Source organism: Somniosus microcephalus, chromosome 18 (assembly GCF_052327205.1).
Source record: "Somniosus microcephalus isolate GS21.2 chromosome 18, FLI_Smic_1.0, whole genome shotgun sequence".
In the NCBI taxonomy this organism is placed as follows: Eukaryota; Metazoa; Chordata; class Chondrichthyes; order Squaliformes; family Somniosidae; genus Somniosus; species Somniosus microcephalus.
In genome coordinates this window covers 17,010,198-17,034,423 of record NC_141004.1, presented here as the reverse complement: position 1 = coordinate 17,034,423, position 24,226 = coordinate 17,010,198, and the positions used below count along the sequence as shown (strand labels likewise).

General features: G+C 47.0%; 1 protein-coding gene across 9 annotated transcripts in view; it reads right to left on the bottom strand.

The window, feature by feature from the left end:
- The window catches only part of plekha6 (pleckstrin homology domain containing A6), a 353,735-nt gene that overhangs the window by 53,286 nt on the left and 276,223 nt on the right, over window positions 1–24,226 (bottom strand). For 8 of the 9 annotated variants that reach the window (XM_086011107.1, XM_086011108.1, XM_086011109.1 and 5 more), the window contains 6 exons: window positions 19,633–19,686; window positions 5,281–5,346; window positions 3,222–3,302; window positions 2,126–2,275; window positions 823–924; window positions 405–519 (listed from right to left, as the gene is read on the bottom strand). In XM_086011107.1, coding sequence (XP_085867233.1) covers window positions 405–519; window positions 823–924; window positions 2,126–2,275; window positions 3,222–3,302; window positions 5,281–5,346; window positions 19,633–19,686 — 568 coding nt within the window. The remainder of the gene's footprint in view (window positions 1–404; window positions 520–822; window positions 925–2,125; window positions 2,276–3,221; window positions 3,303–5,280; window positions 5,347–19,632; window positions 19,687–24,226) is intronic. The other variant, XM_086011104.1, reaches the window with a different exon arrangement.

Sequence of the window (24,226 nt, the reverse complement as noted above, 5' to 3'; positions counted from 1 at the left end):
AAATCAATGCTGGCTCAGGCCTAACACTTTGACTAAGTTTAGCCTCTGAGGTGGATCAATGCTGGCTCAGGCCTAACACCTCCAACAGCTCGGGGGACGAATCAACAGAAGAGACTGCTGTTACTGGCTGCAGAGACCCGCTGTCCCGAGACCTTCACGCTGTCTCATTGGGCATCTAGCCAACGGTCCGTTCGGTCGCGGCATTCCGATTCGGGAGTCGTAGATCGCTCTCTACTGTCACGGGTTGCGTGTCTATTATACTCAGCTTAAACCATGTGTAATATCTGATTATGCTTTCAAACTTTAGCTCTTTAATAAAAAGCCTTACAATTCCTAAGACCCTTTGGGTAACCTGTCTGTGACTTGTGATCCTAATCTTACAGCAGTGTTAGGAAATACCGTACCATTCTGTTTGATGGACTCTGCTGTAATCCTATCGGGATAGGTCTTCCTCAGTCCCTCCATGACGTCTTGGATTTTCCACAGCTCCTTCTGAGTGTGCTTGTACCCCACCTCATCCTGAAAGATTGTCACAGACCCAAGTCAGATTCAGTTACTACGCCTCAACATCCAAGAACTGAAATCACATCCTCCATTAGCTTCCTCCACGAGGGCGGAAAGTGCTACGAAACGAAATTCAAAATCATTTAGAGTGTGACTGGACGGTTAAGGTAGGCTTTATCTTGAGGAGTTAAGGATGGGTGAGAAGGTCAATGGGCTAATCTCACTCCTAGTCTTTCATTTCTCCAACTTTGCCTCAGCGTGGAAGATCATTGATCAGTTTACCAATTACCTTTTCTTATGATTTTATGGCAGTGTTACCTGCATTCCCATGGGGCTGTTCAGCTGCTCCCATAAGTCATTGTGAATGATGGACAGCTCCATTTTGAGGGCATCGCACTCCATCTTTGTGTTTGCAAAGGCCTAAAATGCATGCGACGCACAAAGCAGGACCAGAATACAAGTCAATACGCTTTTAAAAACTGTTGAGGCTTAAAGAATCAATAAAGAATCAAGTACATTCTGTAATTAATGAGTCCCTTTACATCCATAACTGGTTGCCAACTTCAGAGGCCTCACCAGCGGCAAGCCGTGGATATACACAAAGAGGGACTCATGGCGTTGGAGGTTGCGCTCACCAGCGAGATAGGTGGCCGTTACCGGTATCTCCGTTGGTAGCGCAAATGCTGACTGACTTGCCCATTGGGGGCGGCCATGTTTGTTTTGCTCGCAAAGCGCTGAGGCCCTCCAGCCAATGTTCCCTTTAATTATTTTTTTTAGGTGCGCGGCCCCTTTAAAGGGGTGCACGGTCCACTCAAAATACTGCGCACGCGCAGTTTTTCCTGCTTCAAAGCCGGTGAGCCGGCTGCGCAGGAGCTGCAGGGCGCTGCGCAGGAGCTGCAGGGCGCTGCGCAGTTCAAAAAACATAGAGCGTAAAAACATAGAAAAATAGGAGCAGGAGTCGTCCATTCGAGCCCATTCAATATGATCATGGCTGATCCTCTATCTCAATACCATATTCCTGCTCTCTCCCCATACCCCTTGATGCCTTTAGTGTCTAGAAATCTATCTATCTCCTTCTTAAATATATTCAGTGACTTGGCCTCCACAACTGTCTGTGGTAGAGAATTCCACAGGTTCACCACCCTCTGAGTGAAGAAATTTCTCCTCATCTCATTCCTAGATGTCCTACCCCGTATCCCAAGACTGTGACCCTCGTTCTAGACCCCCCCGTCAGGGGAAACATCCTCCCTGCATCCAGTCTGCCTAGCCCGGTCAGAATTTTATACGTTTCAACGAGATCCCCTCTCATTCTTCTAAAGGGAACATTAACTCCAGCCCAACTCCGCACAGACCAGCCAATTTGTTTTCTTATCTGGAGTCTGTACGGAGCTTCCCCAGCCAACCGGGAAAAGTACAGCCCCCCTCGCCCACCCCCAGCCAATGTGTCGCTGTTTGCGACCTTATGACAACCGCCCACACATTAGTTCGCAGACGCGTGCTCCTTGCCAATGGATTCGACGGGCCAAAGCGCCAAACTCTCTGCAGCTGCCAGGACAGTCGAGCCTTGCGGTTAAGACGCAACTGCTCCCCCCGCGACCTCGCACTGACATGACTCCCGTACCGTGGTTGCCTGCGAGAGCTCCCCGCGGATATTGATCAACTGATTCTGTAGCGACTCCTTTTTCTGCACAAGTTGCTCGGTGTAAGCTGGCTGGTTACGGTACATTGCCATCTCCCGATGGGTTGTTTCCAAGGCACTTTCCAGAGAATCCTAGAGGATGAAAGAAACAAAAAAAGGAAATTGCCCCAAATCAGGTTCGACTGTCATTTCAAATCAAACACACATTCTCCTCTACTTCCTACACCAAGTACTGCAATCAGCTGACTGGGAGGGGAGGGGAGGGGAGGGCTAGATTCAGGAGCATCATTTGAAGAAACAACAAAGTTGAAATAAATGTTTGACTGCATATAGTGACAGCGTAAGTCCCAGCCAGAATGGAGATGGTTGGGTGATTCCACCGTCAATCACGCCTGGAGTAACTGCTGTAACTGTTTTGTTTAAAATAGGGAGTCTATCTGAAGCTGGGAGAGAGAGAAATAGAGAAAGAGAGAGAAAAACAAAGAGAAAAAGAAAAAAAGTGAGAGTGAGAAAGAAAGAGATAAAGAGAGGATAGAGAAAGAGCGAGAGGTAAAGAGAGAAGCATAGAGAGAAAGACAGAGACCGAGAGAGAGACAGACAGACACAGAGGGAGTAAGAGACCATAAAGGCTCCATGCACAAACTCGCACATAAACAGTTAATATTCAGGTCCAGTTTACACTGCAGTTCAGCACACCTGACATGGCTGCTTGTTATTTTCGATCTTCCAAGGTGAAATAGCGAAGCCTGTACCGACTGTAAATCTGTAATATAACGCTGCTTCTGTTCACTTATGCATTTACTGCTTAATAAACCTGTTTGGCCTAAAACCCACGATCTACTGAAGTGTTTATTCGACCGGCCTCTGAAGCCAACATGCGAGGGGCCCACGATCTAGCCAGTAGTCCAAATACAGTAATGAGGGTTCTCGGTTGGAGCCCTGGACTCACTACAAATGACCGAGATACTCGACAGGTAAAACACCAAATTCTATAGGGAGCAAGGTCCATTCTGTAAGGTGCGGTCCGGGATGCTGAACCCGAGAAAATGATCTAGAGGACAAAAAGCGTTAACGGTACCTTCTCCTTCCGAAGCTGCAGGACCCACTTTTCCTGTTCTCGCTGGTTCTTGGTCTGTTCGCAAAGTCGACCCAGCAATTTCTGTTCACCCCCCAAAAAAATAAGGAAAATGCCGTTAATTTTCAGCTGCACTTTCGGTAGAGATTGCAATAAGGCAATAAACTCCTGGCTGCAAATATTGCAGGCATCAGAAACAATCCAAATTACTGCGCTACATTTTTGCTTCTCAAGAAGCTTGAAAGCTCCTCTGGGGAAATAGTTCTTGCTGTAACTTATTGCTTGCTGTAACTTATTGATTGCGTGGAGATGTTTGCAGGCGTGCTGGGGCTGCGTTACTGAGGGGCTGGGTGTGGGTTAATGGCTGTAATTCCCCACACATTGAGATCCAGGTCTCAGCCGCACCATCAGATGCTGTTCAGTGGAGGCGAGGCACCTCTCATGGTTGGGGGAAGGAACAAGCACAACTGGGGGCGGGGGGCGTATTTGTACATCTACAAGTAGGTGACTATAAACAGCTGGGGGTAACATTGCGGGATGGGGGGGGGGGGGGGGGGAAGAATAACTGATGGTGTTGGATCAACTGCCCGTTATACGCCCTGCCTGATTTTTCTCTCCGAAGTGTATAACCAATGGGAATTCTGATACCGTCAGTTATTCCGCACCTGCCGATATTGACAGTCACCCCCAGTGTTTCCGATATTGACACAGTCACCCCCAGTGTTTCCAGGAGCCAAGCATCAGACTGACGTCTCACCTGCTCAGCTAGCTATAAGTTTATGCCCAATAGGGAGGGGCGATCTAAACCAAGGTAAAATCTTTTTTTTTATTCGTTCCTGGGATGTGGGCGTCGCCGGCAAGGCCAGCATTTATTGCCCATCCCTAATTGCCCTTGAGAAGGTGGTGGTGAGCCGCCTTCTTGAACCGCTGCAGTCCGTGTGGTGAAGGTGCTCCCACAGCGCTGTTAGGGAGGGAGTTCCAGGATTTTGACCCAGCGACGATGCAGGATTGGCGATATATTTCCAAGTCAGGATGGTGCGTGACTTGGAGAGGAACATGGAGATGGTGGTGTTCCCCTGCGCCTGCTGCCCTTGTCCTTCTAGGTGGTAGAGGTCACGGGTTCCCCCCCCCCTCCCCCGCCACTGCCACTGCCCCACTCAATTTTCTCTCCCATCTCCTGAAGGCACCGACTCACGCTGAGATTTAGTTCAACGGTTGTTGGTCACCCTGAGGGTTCTCGGCCAAGTGGCCATTCTTCACGTGCGAGTCTTATCAATGAGTGGCGGCAGGCTATTCAACTGTGTGGGGCATCATCACTGAGCCTGATGCTCTGATATCCACTCACTTTCACTGTCCAGCAGGGGACACTAGATAACAGACAGAAGTAGAACCCCTGGATAATCTCTTCCCCCCACCCCTCCCCCCCCCCAACCACCATCCCAGGTTAGGGAGTCTGAGAGCTATTCTCGTGTCCCTACCAGCTGTGATTAGTTTACTCAGTGGGACTGAAACCGGGACCTTTGTATGAATCAATGGCACACTGTGCAGCATATCTACCAACCGAGATATCTGGACAGCATAACACTTCCTTTTCCAAGACTGAGTAGGAGAGGAAAGAAAAATGGAAAAAAAAATGAACAGAGCGTACACAAAATGAGTAACATTTGTTTCTGCTCTTTAATGGGGCAGATTTTCCACCTATGTTCGGCTGCAGAGGTGCAACCGCCGAGGGTGGCGGGGAAGATGATGGAAATGATCACCCCAACACCCAGTATTTTATTCCTATAGGATTATGTTCCCCCTCTTTCCCTTGCGACAAGTCCTGCATTTACCCCTAGAAGACCCCCTTACTAACTCTTGGTGCATTACCTCCGCCCGATAGACAGCAGTCTCTCTGTTCTTACTTCAAAGTGGCAGGTTGCCGCCGGCAGATTTAAATATTCTAAAAAAACAAAGCTAAAATCCCGCGGAGTGAGCATTCCTGATAAGCCCTTGCTGCGGATCCCAGCGTCGCAGAGATAGCCTTTTAAGGGGAGACAGGTAATTAATTTGTAAAACTTACGTCAATCTCTAATTCGTCGACCTTGTAATGCTGCAGGGGGTCCTGGTATCTGTCCTGATACGGAACCTGCAAACATCAGCAACAGTTAAGGGCTCTGACCACGCTGTGTGGCGCACGCCCATCAGGATCTTTAATGCATTGTCGCGCAGTGTCAATTTATTGCTGCCAATTCTGTATTTTTTTTGCTCTTTATTGCTGTTCCTTCGCTCCTCCCTGCTTTGAATGCTGCACCCAATAGGAAAGAAAGCAAGCCAAGGCCCCAATGTCTCTACAGTCTTAACAGGGCCATCAAATGGCCACAGCCACGGTGAGACCGGGAAAGCAAATTGGGAGCGATCTGGATCAGGAGGAACTCGCTCCACTTTCCCGTGCCCGATGCTGGTCAAGCGGGCCGAATGGTCTGTTATCGGTTTGGCACTGGTGTTCCCTGTGTGCTCTGGGAGCAGGAGGTACACACCGACACACTGTGCAAGCCCCGAGAATTTAGGATTAAAACTTTCACGGGGAGGAGTGGGTGGCGGTGGTAGGGAATGAGCCCAGCCTTTGAGTGAGATATTAAATGGGAGTGGTGTCATAGTCTTAAAAGGGGCAGCATCAAAACACTGGAGCGGTTTCAGTCAAGTCATTGCCAGGAAGAGGCTTCTCTTAAATAGCCAGCTGCAATGCTATTCAGTTTGAACCCGTCTCTTGGGTACATCTGTGCTACACCAGCCATTGTATCTGCAGAAATTCAATCGTTGCATTTTAATCATTAAAACTATGTAGCATGGCACACAATTGACAACCTGATGATGTTGCTGTGTCCCGTTCTGTGTCTGACAGGTCTGTGACAGGACTTTATTAAGACAATGGTTTTAAGTTCCTTCTCCTCATTCTCAAATCTTTCCATGGCCTAGTCCCGCCCTACATCACCTCACCTCCTCGGGCAGTATTCTGCCTCATCCACCGCTCCTGGTCTACTGGTTGGATATATTTCTTAAGGCTAATGGGATCAAGGGATATAGGGAGAAGGCAGGGACAGGGTACTGAATTTGGATGATCAGCCATGATCTCATTGAATGTTGGAACAGGATCGAGGGGCCGAATGGCCTACTCCTGCTCCTATCTTCTATGTTTCTATGTATACTCCTCATCCACCACTTCCTCAGCTCTACTGGCTAACCACTCTTTCACCCAATATGCCCCAGCCTCTGGAACCCCCTCCCAAATCCCTCTGCCTTGTCGCCTCCCACCCTGCCTTCAAACACTTCCTTGTAACTGTCCTCTTTAACTGGACTGCCAGCTCCTCCCCAACACTTTATCCTGCTTTATCTTTTTTCTACCTCTCGCTCATTCCTGCTCATAATCCAGCCTTTTCCTCTGCTCTATAAAGCTCCTTATTTGTATGGAAGGAGCACTATAGACGTGTAAATCATTGCCATGGTAACATGGCCCACCAAATTGCCTAATAGTAATTTATCCCAGAGACAGTTAGGAGTGACGACATTACCAGTGTTTTTACATTTGGATTTTCTGACTTATTTTCTCTCTTCTGCAAAAGCCCCTCCACTCCCATCATTAGTTCTTCATAGTTAAAGTCCCTTACACAAGGCCCTAAATAATTGGCTAATATATTAAATACTAGCTGGGGGGGCCCGGCGTTGCCAGGGCAGTTTAGAGGGCCGCGCGGTTGACGGCCGGCCGCTGCCGCTCCCCCGCTCTGTGTCTGGGGCCGAGCAGTTGTGAGGCCCGGCCCAAGTGACCCCAACTCACCTCCCGCTCCGGCGGGCCGACACAGCTGCCATGCTCGCTGTTGAGGAAAAGCAGGGGAAAAAATGGTGGCGAGGTTTCGGGAGGCTGCAGGATTAGGTCCCGCCCGTGACGCACCGATTGGTCAACCATCAGGTCACTGAACTGTAGGATTGGTCAACCATCACGTCACTCAACGCTAATGAGCGACAGGATTGGTCAACTGCTAATGAGCGGATTTTTGAACGTTTTTTGTATACTGTCCGAACAATTTTTGTCTAACCAAAAAGTAAATATGCCTATGACACTCCCCTGATCATCAGCTTTCTTTTGATATAACATATGTGTAGGTACGCTCTATAACTTTTGAGTGTATAGCGGACATACAGACAGACATACAGACAGACATACAGACAGACATACTGCTTTATATATATATAGATAGATAGATATAGATGCTACTTTGGCCGGGGTCATAACAATGCAATTGATATAGTCTGAATCCCTGACATCCTGCACTCACCAGAGAACAACCTCAGGTAGATTTAGGTCTTTCGGTGCACACCGCTTCCTCTCTAACAAAGGCCCGATATAAACTGAGCTTCCGGTCACCTGTCACTTTAATTCACCGCTTCACTCCCGCTCTGATCTCTCTGTCCTCGGCCTATTACATTGTTCCAATGAAGCTCAACGTAAGCTCGAGGAACAGCACCTCATCTTTCGATTAGGAGCTTTACAGCCTGCCGGACTCAACATTGAGTTCAACAATTTCAGATAATTATCCCTGCCCCCATTTTTCATGCAGTATGATTTTTGCCATTCCCATTTGCAACATTTTATCTTTCCTGTCTTTTACAAAAGTACAGTATGTTCTTTCAATTCCTTCCTCCCCTCCTAACCCCCCCACCCCTGTCTCTGCACCTGCTTAATATCTGTTACATCTCCAGCTTTTTCCAGTTCTGATGAAGGGTCCCAGACCTGAAACGTTAACTGTTTCTCTCTCCACGGATGCTGCATGGCCTGCTGAGTATTTCCAGCATTTTCTGTTGTTATTCCTGATAAAAACAGCCTCACGCCAAAACACCTCTCACTGCAGCAAGACAGCCCTGAAAAGGCAAGAGTTCACTTCCCGTGTGGAGCCTCCCGCAGTGGGAGCAACTATCCAGGAATCAGATGTGGAGATCAGCGCCCTCAATTTCTGACACTCCCAAGTTTTTTGGCCATTCAAATCAACGGTGATATATTGGGGACACAGCGGGCACGCTGACCTCCCCACCTGAATCTCCAACCTTCACGCTGGGAGTCTTGCAATTTGGCGACCATCATGTTACATAATGGTGGTTTTCACATGAATTGAAATCCCATACAAACACCTTCCCATATCCACAGTTATGTTATTATGGTTATATAAAGGTCTGGTTAGACCCCCATTTAGAGCACTGCATTCATTTCTGGGCACCGCACCTCAGGAAGAATATAGTGGCCTTGGAGGGGGTACAGCGCAGATTCACCAGAATAATACCGGGGCTAAAAGGGTTAAATTATGAGGACATGTTACATAAGAATTAGGAGCAGGAGTCAGCCATTTTGCCCCTCGAGCCTGCTCCGCCATTCAATAAGATCATCTCCACCTTCCTGCCCGATCCCCATATCCCTTGATTCCCTTAATATCCAAAAATCTATCGATCTCGTGTCTTGAATATACTCAATGACTGAGCTTCCATAGCCCTCTGGGGTAGAGAATTCCAAAGATTCATCACCCTCCGAGTGAAGAAATTTCTCATCTCAGTCCTAAATGGCCGACCCCTTATTCTGAGACTGTGACCCCTGGTTCCAGACTCCCCAGCCAGGGAAACATCCTCCCTGCATCTACCCTGTCAAACCCTGTAAGAATTTTGTATGTTTCAATGAGATCACTTCTCATTCTTCATATAGGTCTAGTCTACTCAATCTCTCCTCATAGGACAATCCCCCCATCCCAGGAATCAGTCTGGTGAACCTTCGTTGCACTCCCTTTATGGCAAGTATATCCTTCCTTAGGTAAGGAGACCAAAACCGTGCACAGTACTCCAGGTGTGGTCTCACCAGGTTGCATAGACTAGTCTTGCATTCCCTTGAGTATAGAAGATTAAGGGGTGATCTAATTGAGGTGTTTAAGATGATTAAAGGAGTTGATAGGGTAGAGAGAGAGAAACTATTTCCTCTGGTGGGGGGAGTCCAGAACAAAGGGGCATAACCTTAAAATTAGAGCCAGGCTGTTCAGGGGTGATGTCAGGAAGCACTTCTTCACACAAAGGGTAGTGGAAATCTGGAACTCTCTCCATCAAAAAACAAAGATATATAGATTTTTGTTAGGTAAGGGTATTAATGGTTGCGGAACCAAGGCGGGCAGATGGAATTAAGATACAGATCAGCCATGATCTAATGGAATGGCGGAACAGGTTCTTACTGGTATGTCCAATTTGAGGGCTCTGGGCAGTTCTCTACCATTCTGTGAGCCATGTTGATAACACATCGATTCTCACCTATCTGTTACAGATCCAGGTAAAAAGCACAATCACATTGTCAAGTTCCAATGACGAAGAATGCCTCTTCTCTTCATGAGAAAAGGATTCCCAACATGGCCAATCTCACGTTTAGCTTTTTTTTGTTGATATCAGAGTAATCTCTGACCAAATGAACTCGGAGATAGCTTTGGTTTACGATTGTGTGACAAAATAACTTTACACAGCCTCTGGTGGAACACCTTATGAGCTGTTATAGATCTACAGAACTGATGCAGTCTAGCTAAACAGTTAGTTTTCAATAATATCTACCTGATAAATACATACCTTATCCAAGCTTAGAATTCCAATAGATTAAAAGCCTTCCTTTTCACTCCTATCATATAGAATTCCAAAGGGCCAGCCCCCTTTCATTCATTCCAACTGCTACTAAATAGAATTCCAATGAACCAAACTCCTGTTCATTCACTCCACCTGTGACTATGTAGAATTTTAGTGGACCAAATGCCCTCTTAACCGTTCCCATTTTATAGAATGGCAAAAGGCAAACTGCTTTTCATCCACTCCCAATATACAGAATTTTAATGGAACAATTGCTCTACAGAGAGCTGGCATGGACTTGATGGGCCGAATGGCCTCCTTCTGTGCTGTAATGACTCCAGTGACTCTAAACCCCTTCTTATTTACTCCAACTGCTACTATAAGGCTTTCCTGTGGGCCAATCATCTTCTCATTCACTGCCATTGTGTGAATCCTAATGAACCAGACCCCTTCCCATTCACTGCCATTGTGTGAATCCTAATGAACCAGACCCCTTCCCATTCACTGCCATTGTGTGAATCCTAATGAACCAGACCCCTTCTCATTCACAAGCACAAAATACTGTGGATGCTGGAAACCTGAAATAAAAACAGAAAATGCTGGAAATACTCAGCAGGTCAGGGAGCATCACATCTGTGGAGAGAGAAACAGAGTTAACGTTCCAAGTCGATGACCTTGGCTGGAGAGTCTAGAACTAAGGGTCACAGTCTCAATATAAGGGGTCAGCCATTTAGGACTGAGATGAGGTGAAATTTCTTCACTCAGAGGGTGGTGAATCTTTGGAATTCTCTACCCCAGAGGGCTGTGGAGGCTCAGTCGTTGAGTATATTCAAGACAGAGAGCGACAGATTTTTGGATACCTTGGTCATTGACCTGAAACGTTAACTGTTTCTCTCTCCACAGATGCTGCCTGATCTGCTGAGTATTTCCAGCATTTTCTGTTTTTATTTCCCCTCTCATTCACTGCCGTTGTGCGGAATCCTAATGAACCGGGCCCCCTTCTCATTCAAAATAACAACAGAAAATGCCGGAAAAACTCAGCAAGTCAGGCAACATCCGTGGAGAGAAATTTGAGTTGACGTTTCGGGTTTGACCCTTCTTCAAAACTGGAGAGAAAAGGAACTAGATCGAAGGCAGGGCTGCGATCGGACAAAAGAATAAAAGAACCAAAAGAAGTAAAAGAGATTAGAAGCTAGACGAGATGGTAATAGGCTGTGATTAGGTGTAAAGTGTACTGGCAGGGCAAAAGATAGCTGCCAGGTGTGAGAGAGAAACAAAAGGAAAGGGGGGGGGGGGGGGGGAAAGGAAAGGAGTGGAAAAATATAAGTGAAAATGAAATGGGGGCCGAGGTTATGATCTGAAATTGTTGAACTCGATATTGAGACCGGAAGGCTGCAGAGTGCCTAATCGGAAGATGAGGTGCTGTTCCTCGAGTTTACGTTGAGCTTCCGTGGAACAGTACAAGAGGCCAAGGACGGTGAGGTCCGAGTGGGAATGGAGCGGTGAATTGAAATGACAGGCGACCGGAAGCTCGGGGTCACCCTTACGGACTGAACGGAGGTGTTCCGCAAAGCGGTCACCCAATCTGCGTTTGGTCTCCCCAATGTAGAGGAGACCGCATCGTGAGCAGCGAATACAGTATACTAGATTGCGAGAAGTACAAGTAAATCGCTGTTTCACCTGGAAGGGGTGTTTGGGGCCCTGGACAGTGGGGAGGGGGGAGGTATAGGGGCAGGTGTTACATCTCCTCCGCTTGCACGGGAAGGTGCCAGGCGAAGGGGAAGGGCTGTTAGGGGTGATAGAGGAGTGGACTAGGGTGTCTCGGAGAGAGCGGTCCCTGCGGAATGCTGAAAGGGGAGGGGAGGGGAAGATACGTTTGGTGGTGGGATCACTTTGGAGGTAGCGGAAATGCCGGAGGATGATCCGTTGAATGTGGAGGCTGGTGGGGTGAAAGGTGAGGACAAGGGGAACCCTATCGTGGTTCCGGGAGGGGGGGCAGGGGTGAGGGCAGAGGTGCGGGAGATAGAACTGACACGGTCGAGGGCAGTGTCAACCACGGTAGAGGGGAACCCTCGATTGCGGAAAAAGACATGTCTGAAGCACTGGTGTGGAAGGTGGCATCGTCGGAGCAGATACGGCGGAGGCGGAGAAACTGGGAGAATGGAATAGAGTCCTTACAGGAAGCGGGGTGGGAGGAAGTGTAGTCCAGGTAGCTGTGGGAGTCAGTGGGCTTGTAGTAAATATTGGTCGATAACCTATCCCCAGAGATGGAGACGGAGAAGTCGAGGAAGGGAAGGGAAGAGTCAGAGATGGACCATGTGAAGGTGAGGGAAGGGTGGAAATTGGAGGCAAAGTGAATGAAATTGTCAAGTTCGGGGCGAGAGCAGGAAACGGCACCGATACAGTCATCAATGTATCGGAAAAAGAGGTGAGGGAGGGGACCCGAGTAGGACTGGAACAAAGATTGTTCCACATAGCCCACGAAAAGGCAGGCATAGCTAGGACCCATGCGGGTACCCATGGCAACACCTTTGATTTGGAGGAAATGAGTGGAGTTAAAGGAGAAGTTGTTCAATGTGAGAACAAGTTCAGCCAGGCGGAGGAGGGTCGTGGTGGATGGGGACTGGTCGGGCCTCTGTTCGAGGAAGAAGCGGAGTGCCCTCAGGCCATCCGGGTGGGGGATGGAGGTGTAGAGGGATTGTACGTCCATGGTGAAAAGGAAGCGGTTGGGGCCAGGAAACTGGAAACTGTTAAAGTGGCAGAGGGCGACCGAAGAGTCGCGGATGTAGGTGGGAAGAGACTGGACAAGGGGAGAAAAGATAGAGTCAAGATAGGAAGAGATAAGTTCCGTAGGGCAAGAACAGGCTGAAACGATGGGTCTACCAGGGCAGTCCTGTTTGTGGATCTTGGGAAGGAGGTAGAAGCGGGCTGTGCGGGGTTGGGGAACTATGAGGTTGGTGGCAGCGGGGGGAAGATCTCCAGAGGAGATGAGGTCAGTGACAGTCTTGGAAACGGTGGTTTGATGTTCGGTAGTGGGGTCATGGTCCAGGTGGAGGTAGGAGCAGGTGTCGGAGAGTTGGCGTTCAGCTTCCGCTAGGTAGAGGTCAGTACGCCAAACAACAACAGCACCACCCTTGTCAGCGGGTTTAATGACAATGTCAGGGTTGGATCTAAGAGAATGGAGTGCTGCAAGTTCAGAGGGAGGTAGGTTGGAGTGAGTGAGGGGAGCAGAGAAATGGAGACGGCCGATGTCACGGCGGCAGTTAGCGATGAAAAGATCTAGAGAGGGTAAGAGGCCAGGGGGAGGGGTCCAGGTAGAATGGGAATTCTGCAAGCGGGAGAAAGGGTCAGTTGTGCGGGGGGAGGACTCCTGGCCAAAGAAGTGGGCACGGAGACGAAGGCGGCGGAAAAAGAGCTCAGCATCGTGCCGAGCTCGAAATTCATTGAGGTGGGGGCGTAAGGGGATGAAGCTCAGGCCTTTGCTGAGGACTGATCGTTCAGGGTCAGAGAGTGGAAGGTCAGAGGGGATAGTGAACACACGGCAGGGGGTGAGATTGGGAGAAGGGGGGTCAGAGGAAAGTGAAGGGGAAGAAGGTTCCGGAGGGGCGTTGGTGTCTCATTCACTTTTGTTACACAGAATTCCAACGGGCCATCGACTTTTCATTCACTCCAATTGCAACTGTGTAGAATTCCAACAGATCAAATGCTTTCTCATCCTCTCCTCGTCAGTACATAAAACTGCAGGGGAACAAATGCCTTCTCATTCACTGTGTAGAATGTCCCACCCAGATGCACAACTTCCTGATTCAAACAAAAGAGATGGTAATTACTCTGTTATTACTCATGAACTACACTGTTCACCTTGAGCTTGTAGCACATTTGTACAACGCATGTCTTTGTTCAGTGTTTTCTGCTGTTTTCCCTTAGATGGGGCTGTCAAGTGAATAAGTAAATAGCCAGTGGACTGAAAGTCATCAATTAACCCTAGTTTAAGTACAAAATGACTTGGGAAGGCCAGAAAGCCTTAATCACAATTAGCCTATTTAAGCAGATTCTAAAACTGTCCATCTGTCAATATATGCAAATTGCACAATTACATAAGAACATAAGAAATAAGAGCAGGAGTAGGCCTTACGGCCCATCGAGCCTGTTCCGCCATTCAGTAAGATCATGGCTGATCATCGACCTCAACTCCACTATCCTGCCCGATCTCCATATCCCTTGATTCCCCTAGAGTCCAAAAATCTATTGATCTCAGCTTTGAATATATTCAAAGACGCAGCATTCACAGCCCTCTGGGGCAGAGAATTCCAAAGATTCACAACCCTCTGAGTGAAGAAATTCCTCCTCATCTCAGTCTTAAATGGCCGTCCCCTTATCCTGAGACTATGCCCCCTAGTTCTAGACACTCCAACCAGGGGAAACAACCGCTCAGCATTTACCCTGTCAATCCCCTTCAGAATCTTGTATGTTTCAATGAGGTCACCTCTCATTCTTCTAAACTCCAGAGAGTATCGGCCCATTCTACACAATCTCCCATCATAGGACAGCCCTCTCATCCCAGGAATCAATCTGGTGAACCTTCGTTACCTGGGTAGCTAGCCTCTAGAAATTAAACCCAATCAGTGACCTCTGTTTAACCCCAGGTTCTACAGAAGCAGGTAATCTTCCATTCAATTTACACTCATTCCTAGAGACTGAATATTAATAATATATAGGAATGAAAGGATAAAGCTGACTCCAGATATTGCTAGTGTACAGATGCCTGGTGTTAATATAAAGCGAATATGAAAACCAGAAGGCAATGTTGTCTCAGTTACAAAACCCGGCACCAAATTGGAGGAGGATTTAGTGCATCACTCCTACCAATTACATCTCCTCTGCACCTCCAGCTATCACAAGTCTGAGACAAGCCACCTTGTAAAGTCTTGTCCACCATTGCAGTTTTTTTTAAAAAAAGGTCTCTAAGCAACATGTATTTCACAAATATACATATAGATACACACACAAACACATGCATATATATACACTCACACATATACACACATGGGTGTGGGGTTTAGTATCTCAAGTATAATTCTTGAACCCATGGTTTGAACAATACATTACACATGTTACACAGGTTAAGTTGTGTGTACCAAGCAGTGTCTTATAGAGAAGCTGTGGGCAACACAGGGAAAACTGTTCAATGAGCAGCACATTATGCAGGAGAGGCTGTGTGTTCTGAGCTGCGTACAGTTCACCAGAACATAATGGAAAGTTGTATAAGGAGGAGACTGCGATGGTTCCAACAGTTAGAGAAATTTGATTAGAAAAATATATTGCCCCTCTTCTACTCCCAAACAAGACGAACAAAGCCCCCAATCCCCAGGACAGAACACAAATGTGAACTGCAGTCGAGACCAACATTGGGAATCTGCAATTTGGGAAAACAATGCTCCACTATTACCACCAAGCTTTATTGAGACTGGACGAATGGAGAATGCAGCTCTCCAACCTCCCCTCATTTGGCAGTCTGCATTCTCATAGCTCATAATTCAACTTTATAGCATGTTAATTGCCAGGCTGTTCCAAGGCAGGGAATCTAGGAGCGGGTAATGTACTTAGTGATCCAACCCTCTAGCTCACAGGCTACTGGATGGTTTTACAGTTTTAACGCAAGTATCTCCCACCCAACTGAACAAAGGAGCCACACTGGGTTGCTCAGACGTTTTTACTCATTGTCCTTTGCACTCAAAATGGCCACCCACAAAACAACAGTGACTGAAGTTCGAAGTAATTAATTATATTGAAAGTTAGGGTTGTTTTCCTTACAGCAGAGGTTAAGGAGAGATTTAATAGAGATGTTGAAAATCATGAAGGGTTTTGATAGAGTAAATAAGGAGAAACTGTTTCCAGTGGCAGAAGGGTCAGTAACCAGAGGTCACAGATTTAAGGTCATTGGCAAAAGAACCGGAGGCGAGATGAGGATAAATTCTTTTACACAGCGAGTTTTTATGATCTGGAATGCACTGCCTGAAAGGGTAATGGAAGCAGATTCAATAACTTTCAAAAAGTTACATACTTGAAGGGGAAAAATTTGCAAGGCTATGGGGAAAGTGGGACTAATTGGAGAGCTCTTTCAAAGAGCCAGTACAAGCACAATGGACCAAATGGCCTCCTTCTGTGTGGTATGATTCTATTATTTGAGACATTTCTTAGATATGATAAAGGAGCTACATAAATGCAAGTCTTTTTTTTTGTGGGTTATTATTGATTGAAAATTGAACAAAGTTGCTCACATTAAGGGATAAATATACCACATCCTTTTTTGCAGTGATATTGATTGAGCCTGACAACAGGCAATGGGCAGATTCTGAGCTACAAAAATCAAAGGTGCCGAGTTGGAACTCAGTAAGTGAATGAAAACGTGCTGCTTGTGAACCCAGATTCTGCTCAAAAAATTCTACTGATTAATAGTCTTACAGCGTCGGGGATTGGAAAAGCCTTGGCAAAATCAACAGGGATGAAGGTGGTTTAGTTCACCACTCAAATGAACGGTGCGGCATTCACAAAACAGCAGCACTTCACGAATTCCAAAAGGCTTATCAAACGCCTAGGCTGATTTCAGAGCTGTGGGCGAGCCAAACATAACATTTACTTTTAACACACATCTTCTTGCGAACATATAGCAACGACTTCACTTCACAAATGTGTTTGACATGCAGTGTAATCTACTGTAGTAACACGTACCAAGCTATCCTGCAGCACTTGCATTCTAAATGAACCATGGGTTTCGAGTCCCCACAGGACTGCCATGCAAATCCTTGTTTAGTACATAAGTGACAGCAGCTGCAGGTTGTGACAGTAAATTATTGAGCCAGAGATTACAGAGTCAGTCAGTGTACACCCAAAGCCGCTCTGTAAATAACCCCATTATAGACTATGGACAGCGTTTCTTACATTTTGTAGCCTTAAGCTAAGCTTTTGTTGAGAAAATGGTCAATTTCAGCTCATGAGCATTAGCCGAGCTTCGCAAGGTCAACATGGATTGGGCCCGGGTCTGTTGACCTCGTTCGTGACCTCGGTGCCCTCAGATACCAATTAAATATTACTTTCCAAAACATGAGATTGCTTCAGCCAATCATTACATAGAATTTACAGCACAGAAACAGACTGTCTGGCCCAACTGGTCTATGCTGGGGTTTATGCTCCACACGAGCCTCCTGCCACCCTACTTTTTGGTCTTCATACCTAAGGAAGGATAAACTTGCCTTGGAGGCGGTGCAACTAAGGTTTACTAGATTGATTCCTGGGATGAGAGGGTTGTCCTATGTGGAGAGATTGAGTAGATTGGAGTTTAGAAGAATGAGAGGTGATCTAATTGAAACATGTAAGATTGTGAGGGGGCTAGACAGAGTAGATGCTGACAGGCGGTTTCCCCTGGCTGGAGAGTCTAGAACCAGGGGTCACAGTCTCAGGATAAGGGGTCGGCCATTTAGGACTGAGATGAGGAGAAATTTCTTCACTCGGAGGGTTGTGAATCTTTGGAATTCTCTGCTCCAGAGGGCTGTGGATGCTCAGTCGTTGAGTATATTCAAGGCTGAGATCGATAGATTTTTGGACCCAAAGGGAATCAAGGGATATGGGGATCGGGCGGGAAAGTAGAGTTGAGGTCGAAGATCAGCCATGATCTCATTAAATGGCAGAGCAGGCTCAAAGGGCCATTTGGCCTACTCCTGCTTCTAGTTCTTATGTTCTTATGTACTTCACCTCAACATATCCCTCTATTTCTTTCTCCCTCATGTGCTTATCTAGCTTCCCCTTAAATGCATCTTTGCAATTTGCCTCAACTACTCCCTGTGGTAGCGCGTTCCACATTCTCACCACTCTCTGGGTAAAGAAGTTTCTCCTCAATTCCCTATTGGATTTATTTAGTGACAATCTGATATTTATGGCCCCTAGTTTTGGACTCCTCCACAAGTGGAAACATCTTCCCTACGTCTACCCTATCAAGCCCCGTGCATAATTTTAAAGACTTCTATTAGGCCACCTCTCAGACTTCTCTTTTTTAGAGAAAAGAGTCGCCAGCCTCTTCAGTCTTCCCCGAGAGTTACGATTCCAGTGGCGCAGACTAAGCGGTCTCTGCACGCCACGTGAGCGGGTGCTGCCTTTAAACTGTCCCAGCACCAGTCATCCCAAATGAACAGGGTCATAGGACAGGAAGTGGGGAATTTACAAAAAACAGATCAGCTGGTGTTCTGGACCGAGCATATAAATAGAGGGGTGTTTATCACGTTCCATCAAATTGCCTGCAGGATTTTTGGTACGGTTAATGCAAACTTATTCAATGGCATTACAACAAGATCTTTAATGTGATCAATGCGCTCCAGACAGGATGCCACTGAAGACAGAAACTAATAAATACTCAAAGGAGAAGTATCAAGGTTTGCCACATTCTTGGAGACAGAGCAGCCCACGTTAATAAAGGCCATTTCCATTATTACCGCACGTTCATCATTTAATGGTCAAATTTTTAAATTCAAATGATTTGCCCTTCAGTGGGCAAACTCTCTGATGTGAGTCATCCCAATATTGGAAAAACCCTTTGAGGTTTGCCCCTTGACAGAGAAATCCCCTTAATGTTTTTTATGCCCTTCTTGTTACCATGTCCTTTGACGTGGGTTTGATCCACTGATGAGTAATCCCCTTTAATTAGCTTGTTTCATTAGAAAAGTGCTACAACCAATGTTCCTTCTAATTCTTTTGGGGGGGCCGCGGGGTCCCTTTAACGGGCTGTGTAGCCCATTCAGAATTCGGCATTTAAAAGCCGGTGAGCCAGCTGTGTGGGATCTCCAGGGCACTGTGCGGCCATGCAGCTTAAAGGGAACATGGGCTAAAGTATAGTCTCCTGGAGCACGTCCGGTCATGTGCATTCTTAGATCACGCCGGTGTATACAATTCAATCTGTAACAGTGCACCTAATCATATATGTTGCTGTTGTTTTCGTACCTTCACACTCTTCCCGTGGAGAGCAGTGCGATGTATTCGCGGGTTGATCAACAGTCTGGCTGGCTGCAACATGAGCGCTCCTTCCATGGCCATAACCACCTTTATACCGGCTGATAGGGTGGTTAGTCCTATATGGCAGGAGGATTTTTTTTCCCTCACAACTCATATGAGGAGGGCAGGGGGGGGGGAAGCACTCACATCCAGGAAGAACCCGCTGGATGTGAACCCAGAATTCGGATCCAGGCCCTAGGACTGTCTGGAGTGAGGTTCGAACCCGCCACCTTCTAACTCAGAGGCAGGAATGCTACCCCTAAGCCAAAGGTGCGCCTCATATATGTATGTGTAATTCTACTATCTGGTGCGAGTTTTATCCTTGACAATGTCAATCTGTTAATTATTGCCCTAAAGGAGGGAATTCAATGTCTCATTATTCAGTAATTACCGAAGTGTTGCGTATACACGTAATAAAACACTTCCTTGAGACATTCTTAACCTGCCCCTTGATTATTTCCATCTAAACTGTTTCTGTGCTATGCCATAGTTTATAATGACTTAAATAAAAATTCAATGTTTTCCCATAATGTAAGTCACTGCTGGCACAGGCACGATGGGCCAATTGGCCTTCTGTGCTGCACCATTCTTTGATTCTATGGTTTTGGTTTCTCGTGGCCTTAAAGAACTCCTAAAGACTTGAACCCCCTGCTCATATGGTCCACGCTCAAGAGTTAGGCCGAACTCACAACCTTGCCACTTCACCTTTGACCGATGGGGAATGGACACCAGGACAGTTTAGCACATCGACTCCCACCTGCTGGTCCAAAAATTCTAGCTTCCTTTGCAACTGAAGGTCTAGAATTTCATCCTGCCACGTCACGGGGGGGTGGGGGAAAAGGAGTCGCAGAGTTAGAGAACACAGACCGAAGAAGGAAGCAAATAGTTAGTCAGCAGAAAAGAAACAGATGGTTAGAGTCTCTAAAAGGGCCCACCTATAAACTGTGTTATTGCAGGCAGGATATGTTAAAGAAGTCATACTTTATTTTTATTAATTCACAGGGTGTGGGCGTCGCTGGCAAGGCCAGCATTTATTGCCCATCCCTAACTGCCCTTAAGAGGGTGGTGGTGAGCCGCCTTCTTGAACCGCTGCAGTCCATCTTCTTTGTAGCGGTTTGGTACAGCTGAGTGGCTTGCTAGGCCCTTTCAGAGGGCAGTTAAGAGTCAACCACATTGCTGTGGGTCTGGAGTCACATATAGGCCAGACCGGGTAAGGACAGCAGATTTCCTTCCCTAAAGGACATTAGTGAACCAGATGGGGTTTTTATGGCAATCCGGTAGTTTCATGGTCGCCATCACTGGCTCTTTATTCCAGATTTATTTTGAATTTCAATTCCCCAGCTGCCGTGGTGGGATTTGAGCTCATGTCTTGGGATCATTCTGTATCTAACAATCCTTCTCATGGGGCAGTTTGGCCATTTCAAAGATGGCGCTTGACAGATTGCCCTAAATGTGACTGTTACATTTACTGCAAACATGAACGATGCCAGAAGGCAAATCTTCGGGTGGAAACTGAAATGATCCCATTGTGTAAACTGACATTTAATGGAGAAAGCGACAGCTCCTGACCCATAAACAACCATCTCAGATACAGTAATAAACCTACAACATGCAGAGTAGGGAGCTGTGAACTGGTCAAAGCACAAGGTGGGGACGGTGTACAAGGCTATAGTGTAGACCCTAGTAGGTTCCATAATTGAAGTCAAGGGAGTTGAGTAAAGCATGAGGAAAAAGCTGAGCATGAGGTTCTACATTGAATGCAGCAGATCGAAACACAAGGAGGATAGCTAAGTGCAAGGAGGTAGTGACAGAATGTACAGATTTTGCCCCCAGCCCTGGCTCTTGCTGGGCTACAGTTCCATGGATACTCATGCAGGTTCCCCGTCATGTGCCCATTCTTCAGCTGCATGTCTAGACACAGGATGTCAGCAGGCTTATTCGACTGTGAACAATCTCATGGTTGAGCCCAATCCTGCCCTCACTGGACGGACACGCACACGCACACACACACGCACGCGCACGCGCGCACACACGCACGCACACACCACACACGCATTTTCTTTCCAACAGAAGTCACTGGATAACCATCAAGAGTGGGAACCCTGTCTGATTTTTCTCCCTCCCTCTCTAGCCCAGGGACATTGAGATCAATTGCAGCAGTCCAACAATTGCCCTGGCTTAGATCATCTAATGCAGCACAGTAGAAAATTGCGTTAGATTATAGCTCCAGTCGACAGGTTTCAAGGTCAGAACTGCAACCACTAATAATTCTAGTCATACAGCATGGAGGTCGGAAATAAATTTCAACTGCAAAGTAACTACTGTTAATACCACGTGATACCATAATCAAGGACACAAAGAAGATTTTCACTCCTCAAGGTATGCAAGTGCACCCCCAAACCTGCCCAAGCGCACCCAACTCCTCACGCACGTATGGCAAGTCGAAACTCTGTGACCCTGCGTAATTAATGTTTGAGCTGCTATCTGAGAGATGTTCCTAAACTGCAATCTTCAGTTATTAACACTAAGTTCCATAAGATACAGACTGTAGGGCTGGCTGAGGAAACCCAGTAGAGCTGGAGCGTCCAGTGTCAAACAGAGAGGCGGGTGGACTTTTCAATCTTGATAATTAAATATAGTAGGACTAATTAAATCTGATTTGAGTTACTGACTATAGTCTGGATAACTCAATAATTGATCCGTCTGATTGATCTGTCTCTCAGGTGAGACGTTAAACCGAGGCCCCGTCTGCCCGCTCAGGTGGATGTAAAGGATCCCGTGACACTATTTGAAGAACAGCAGGGGAATTATCCTCGGTGTCCTAGCCAATATTTATCCCCCAACCAACATCACTAAAAAAACAGATTGGGCCAGAAATTCGGGTCCCCACGGGTGAGTACGCGCTGGGTACTCACGCGTAGGGCCAACGAAAGTGCCGGTTTCGTGCATGCACTGCGCATGCGCGGGAAACCGGAACTTCCGTTCCCTTGAAAGAAGGGGTTCACAGGTCGAACGCGTGCGCCAGAGAGGCAGCGCGTATGCCTGGAACTTCCATTTTTTTTGCAGGTTTCTCCAGGAGGGTAAGTCTCCAGCAGCTACGCTTTTAAAAAGCAGTCACAAGGCCTGCTTTTAACAAGGTAAGTGGTGAATTAAGTAAAATTAAAACATTTTTTCCACAGGTTTATTATTTTTAAATACTTTAAAGAAAGGTAAGTTTATTTTTAGCCCTGTTAAAAACTGTATTAATTTTTTTTTATAACTATTTTAAACAATAATTTATGTAATTTATAGTTATTTTAAAAATGTGATATAAAAAAAAAATTATTTGAAGTTTTAGTTATGTTTTGGGGCCGATCTCTATTTCATAGATTTGACAGGTCTTCCTGTCAAATCTATGAATAGAGATTCCCTGCTACGATTAGCTCTCCATGGCCCACGTGATCCCAGGAGACGCTTCGAACTAACTGCACCCCTGGGATACGCGAGCACTGCACACCGGCAGCTGGAGGAGGCCCAGGATCGGAATCCCACGTGGGCCCACAGCTCAACGGCCGGCGCGCTAGGTAAGTGCAGGTCGGGGGCTTGCACCCGCGGGAAGCCTCCGACCCGAATTTCTGGCCCAATCCGGTCTTTGCCATTTGTGGGAGCTTGCTGTGCACAAACTGGCTGCTGCGTTTCCTACATTACAACAGCGACTACACTTCAAAAAGTACTTCATTGGCTGTAAAGCGCTTTGGGACGTCCTGAGGTGGTGAAAGACGCGATAGAAACGCAAGCCCTTCTTTCTTTTATTGGAGCTTCCTGGGCACAAGCAGTTACGTAGTGGCCTGGGAGAAGAGAACTCCATTCACTGAGTTTATTAAAAAGGTGCATTTGCATTTACTTCAAAAAATAATCCATGCGGCCAAACGTGACTGCGCCGGCTCTTTGAAAAAAGCTATCCGATTACGTCATGAGCGTGATCTCCACGGGCGGTTCGCTCCATTTCAACGCTCCCGTTGTGTGTTGATCTGTGTAGTGCTGCTGGATTCCACTGTGCAATGTGGAGACACAATTGCTGGAGAGTGGAAACGTGAGGGACCAAGCTTCCCAGGATTACTTCTGCAGTAACTGGAGACTTTAATCCAATGACAAATTTGTGGGTCCACAATGCCACTGCTTCTCTGAACTAAGGTTCTATTCTTGATGCCCTCCTTTTCCTCACTTGTTGCCCCATGGCAACATTTATCTAGAGCATGCAGGCAGTTTCTACATGTAAGCTGACGACAGCTCTCCCTCTCCACCGCTAGCCTCGACGAGATGACTATCTCCATGTTGTACCGCCCCACCACTACCCTCGATGACGCGCCATCTCCACACTGACTGATTGTTTGTCCAACTTTCTGCAACTGACTGTTCGGGGTTGGGGGAGGGTGGAGTGAAGGGGCAAAAGGGGTGAGATAGTAACTAGAATTGACTGCAGATATTCTAGAAACGTAATAAACCACCCACTACCCCTGGGGTGGACAGTTGACAGAATGACCAAATGCAAAATACTGCAGATGCTGGAAATCTGAAATAAAAACAGAAAATGCTGGAAATACTCAGCAGGTCAGGCAGCGTCTGTGGAGAGAGAAACAGAGTTAACGTTTCAGGTCAATGACAAAGGGTCATCGACCTGAAACTTTAACTCTCTTTCTCTCTCCACAGATGTTGCCTGACCTGCTGAGTATTTCCAGCATTTTCTGTTTTTATTTATGACAGAATCACCATCTCACTGGACAATGTTTCCAGGTCGGACATTTTTTAAATGTGGCAGCAAATTGGTGTTTTGAATTTTCAGTCAGTACAACTGCGATTACGCTCATTGTAACCCAAGGGAAACAAATGCCCATGATGCCTCATTGATGAGAATGACATAGAATTTACAGCGCAGAGACAGGCGATTTGGCCCGACAGGTCCACGGCAGTACAAATCTCCTACCACCATGTGGGGGCGGTTGGGTTCTTGGATCTGGGTGGGAGCTAGGCCTGGTTGCCGTGGTAGCCTTCAACTAGAAACCTGGAGCCAAGAGCTATCACCTGGAGCTGGGAATTCCCACCTTTTACACTGCCCGAAGGTGGGAATTAGCAATGGGAACTGGAAGCCATTACAGGTAGACTATCCTTTATCCGAAAACCTCGGGACCAGCCGTGTTTCGGTTTTCGGAAAATTTCGGATTTCGGAAGGTGAGCGAAAACACTTCGGTTTTCAGAGTAATTCGGTTTGCGGGAGTGCGGATAAAGGATACACTATCCCTTATCCGAAAGGCTGGGGGTCGGCGGGGGGTCGTGGTCGGGGGGGGGGTCAGGGGTGGGGGTCGGCAAGGGTG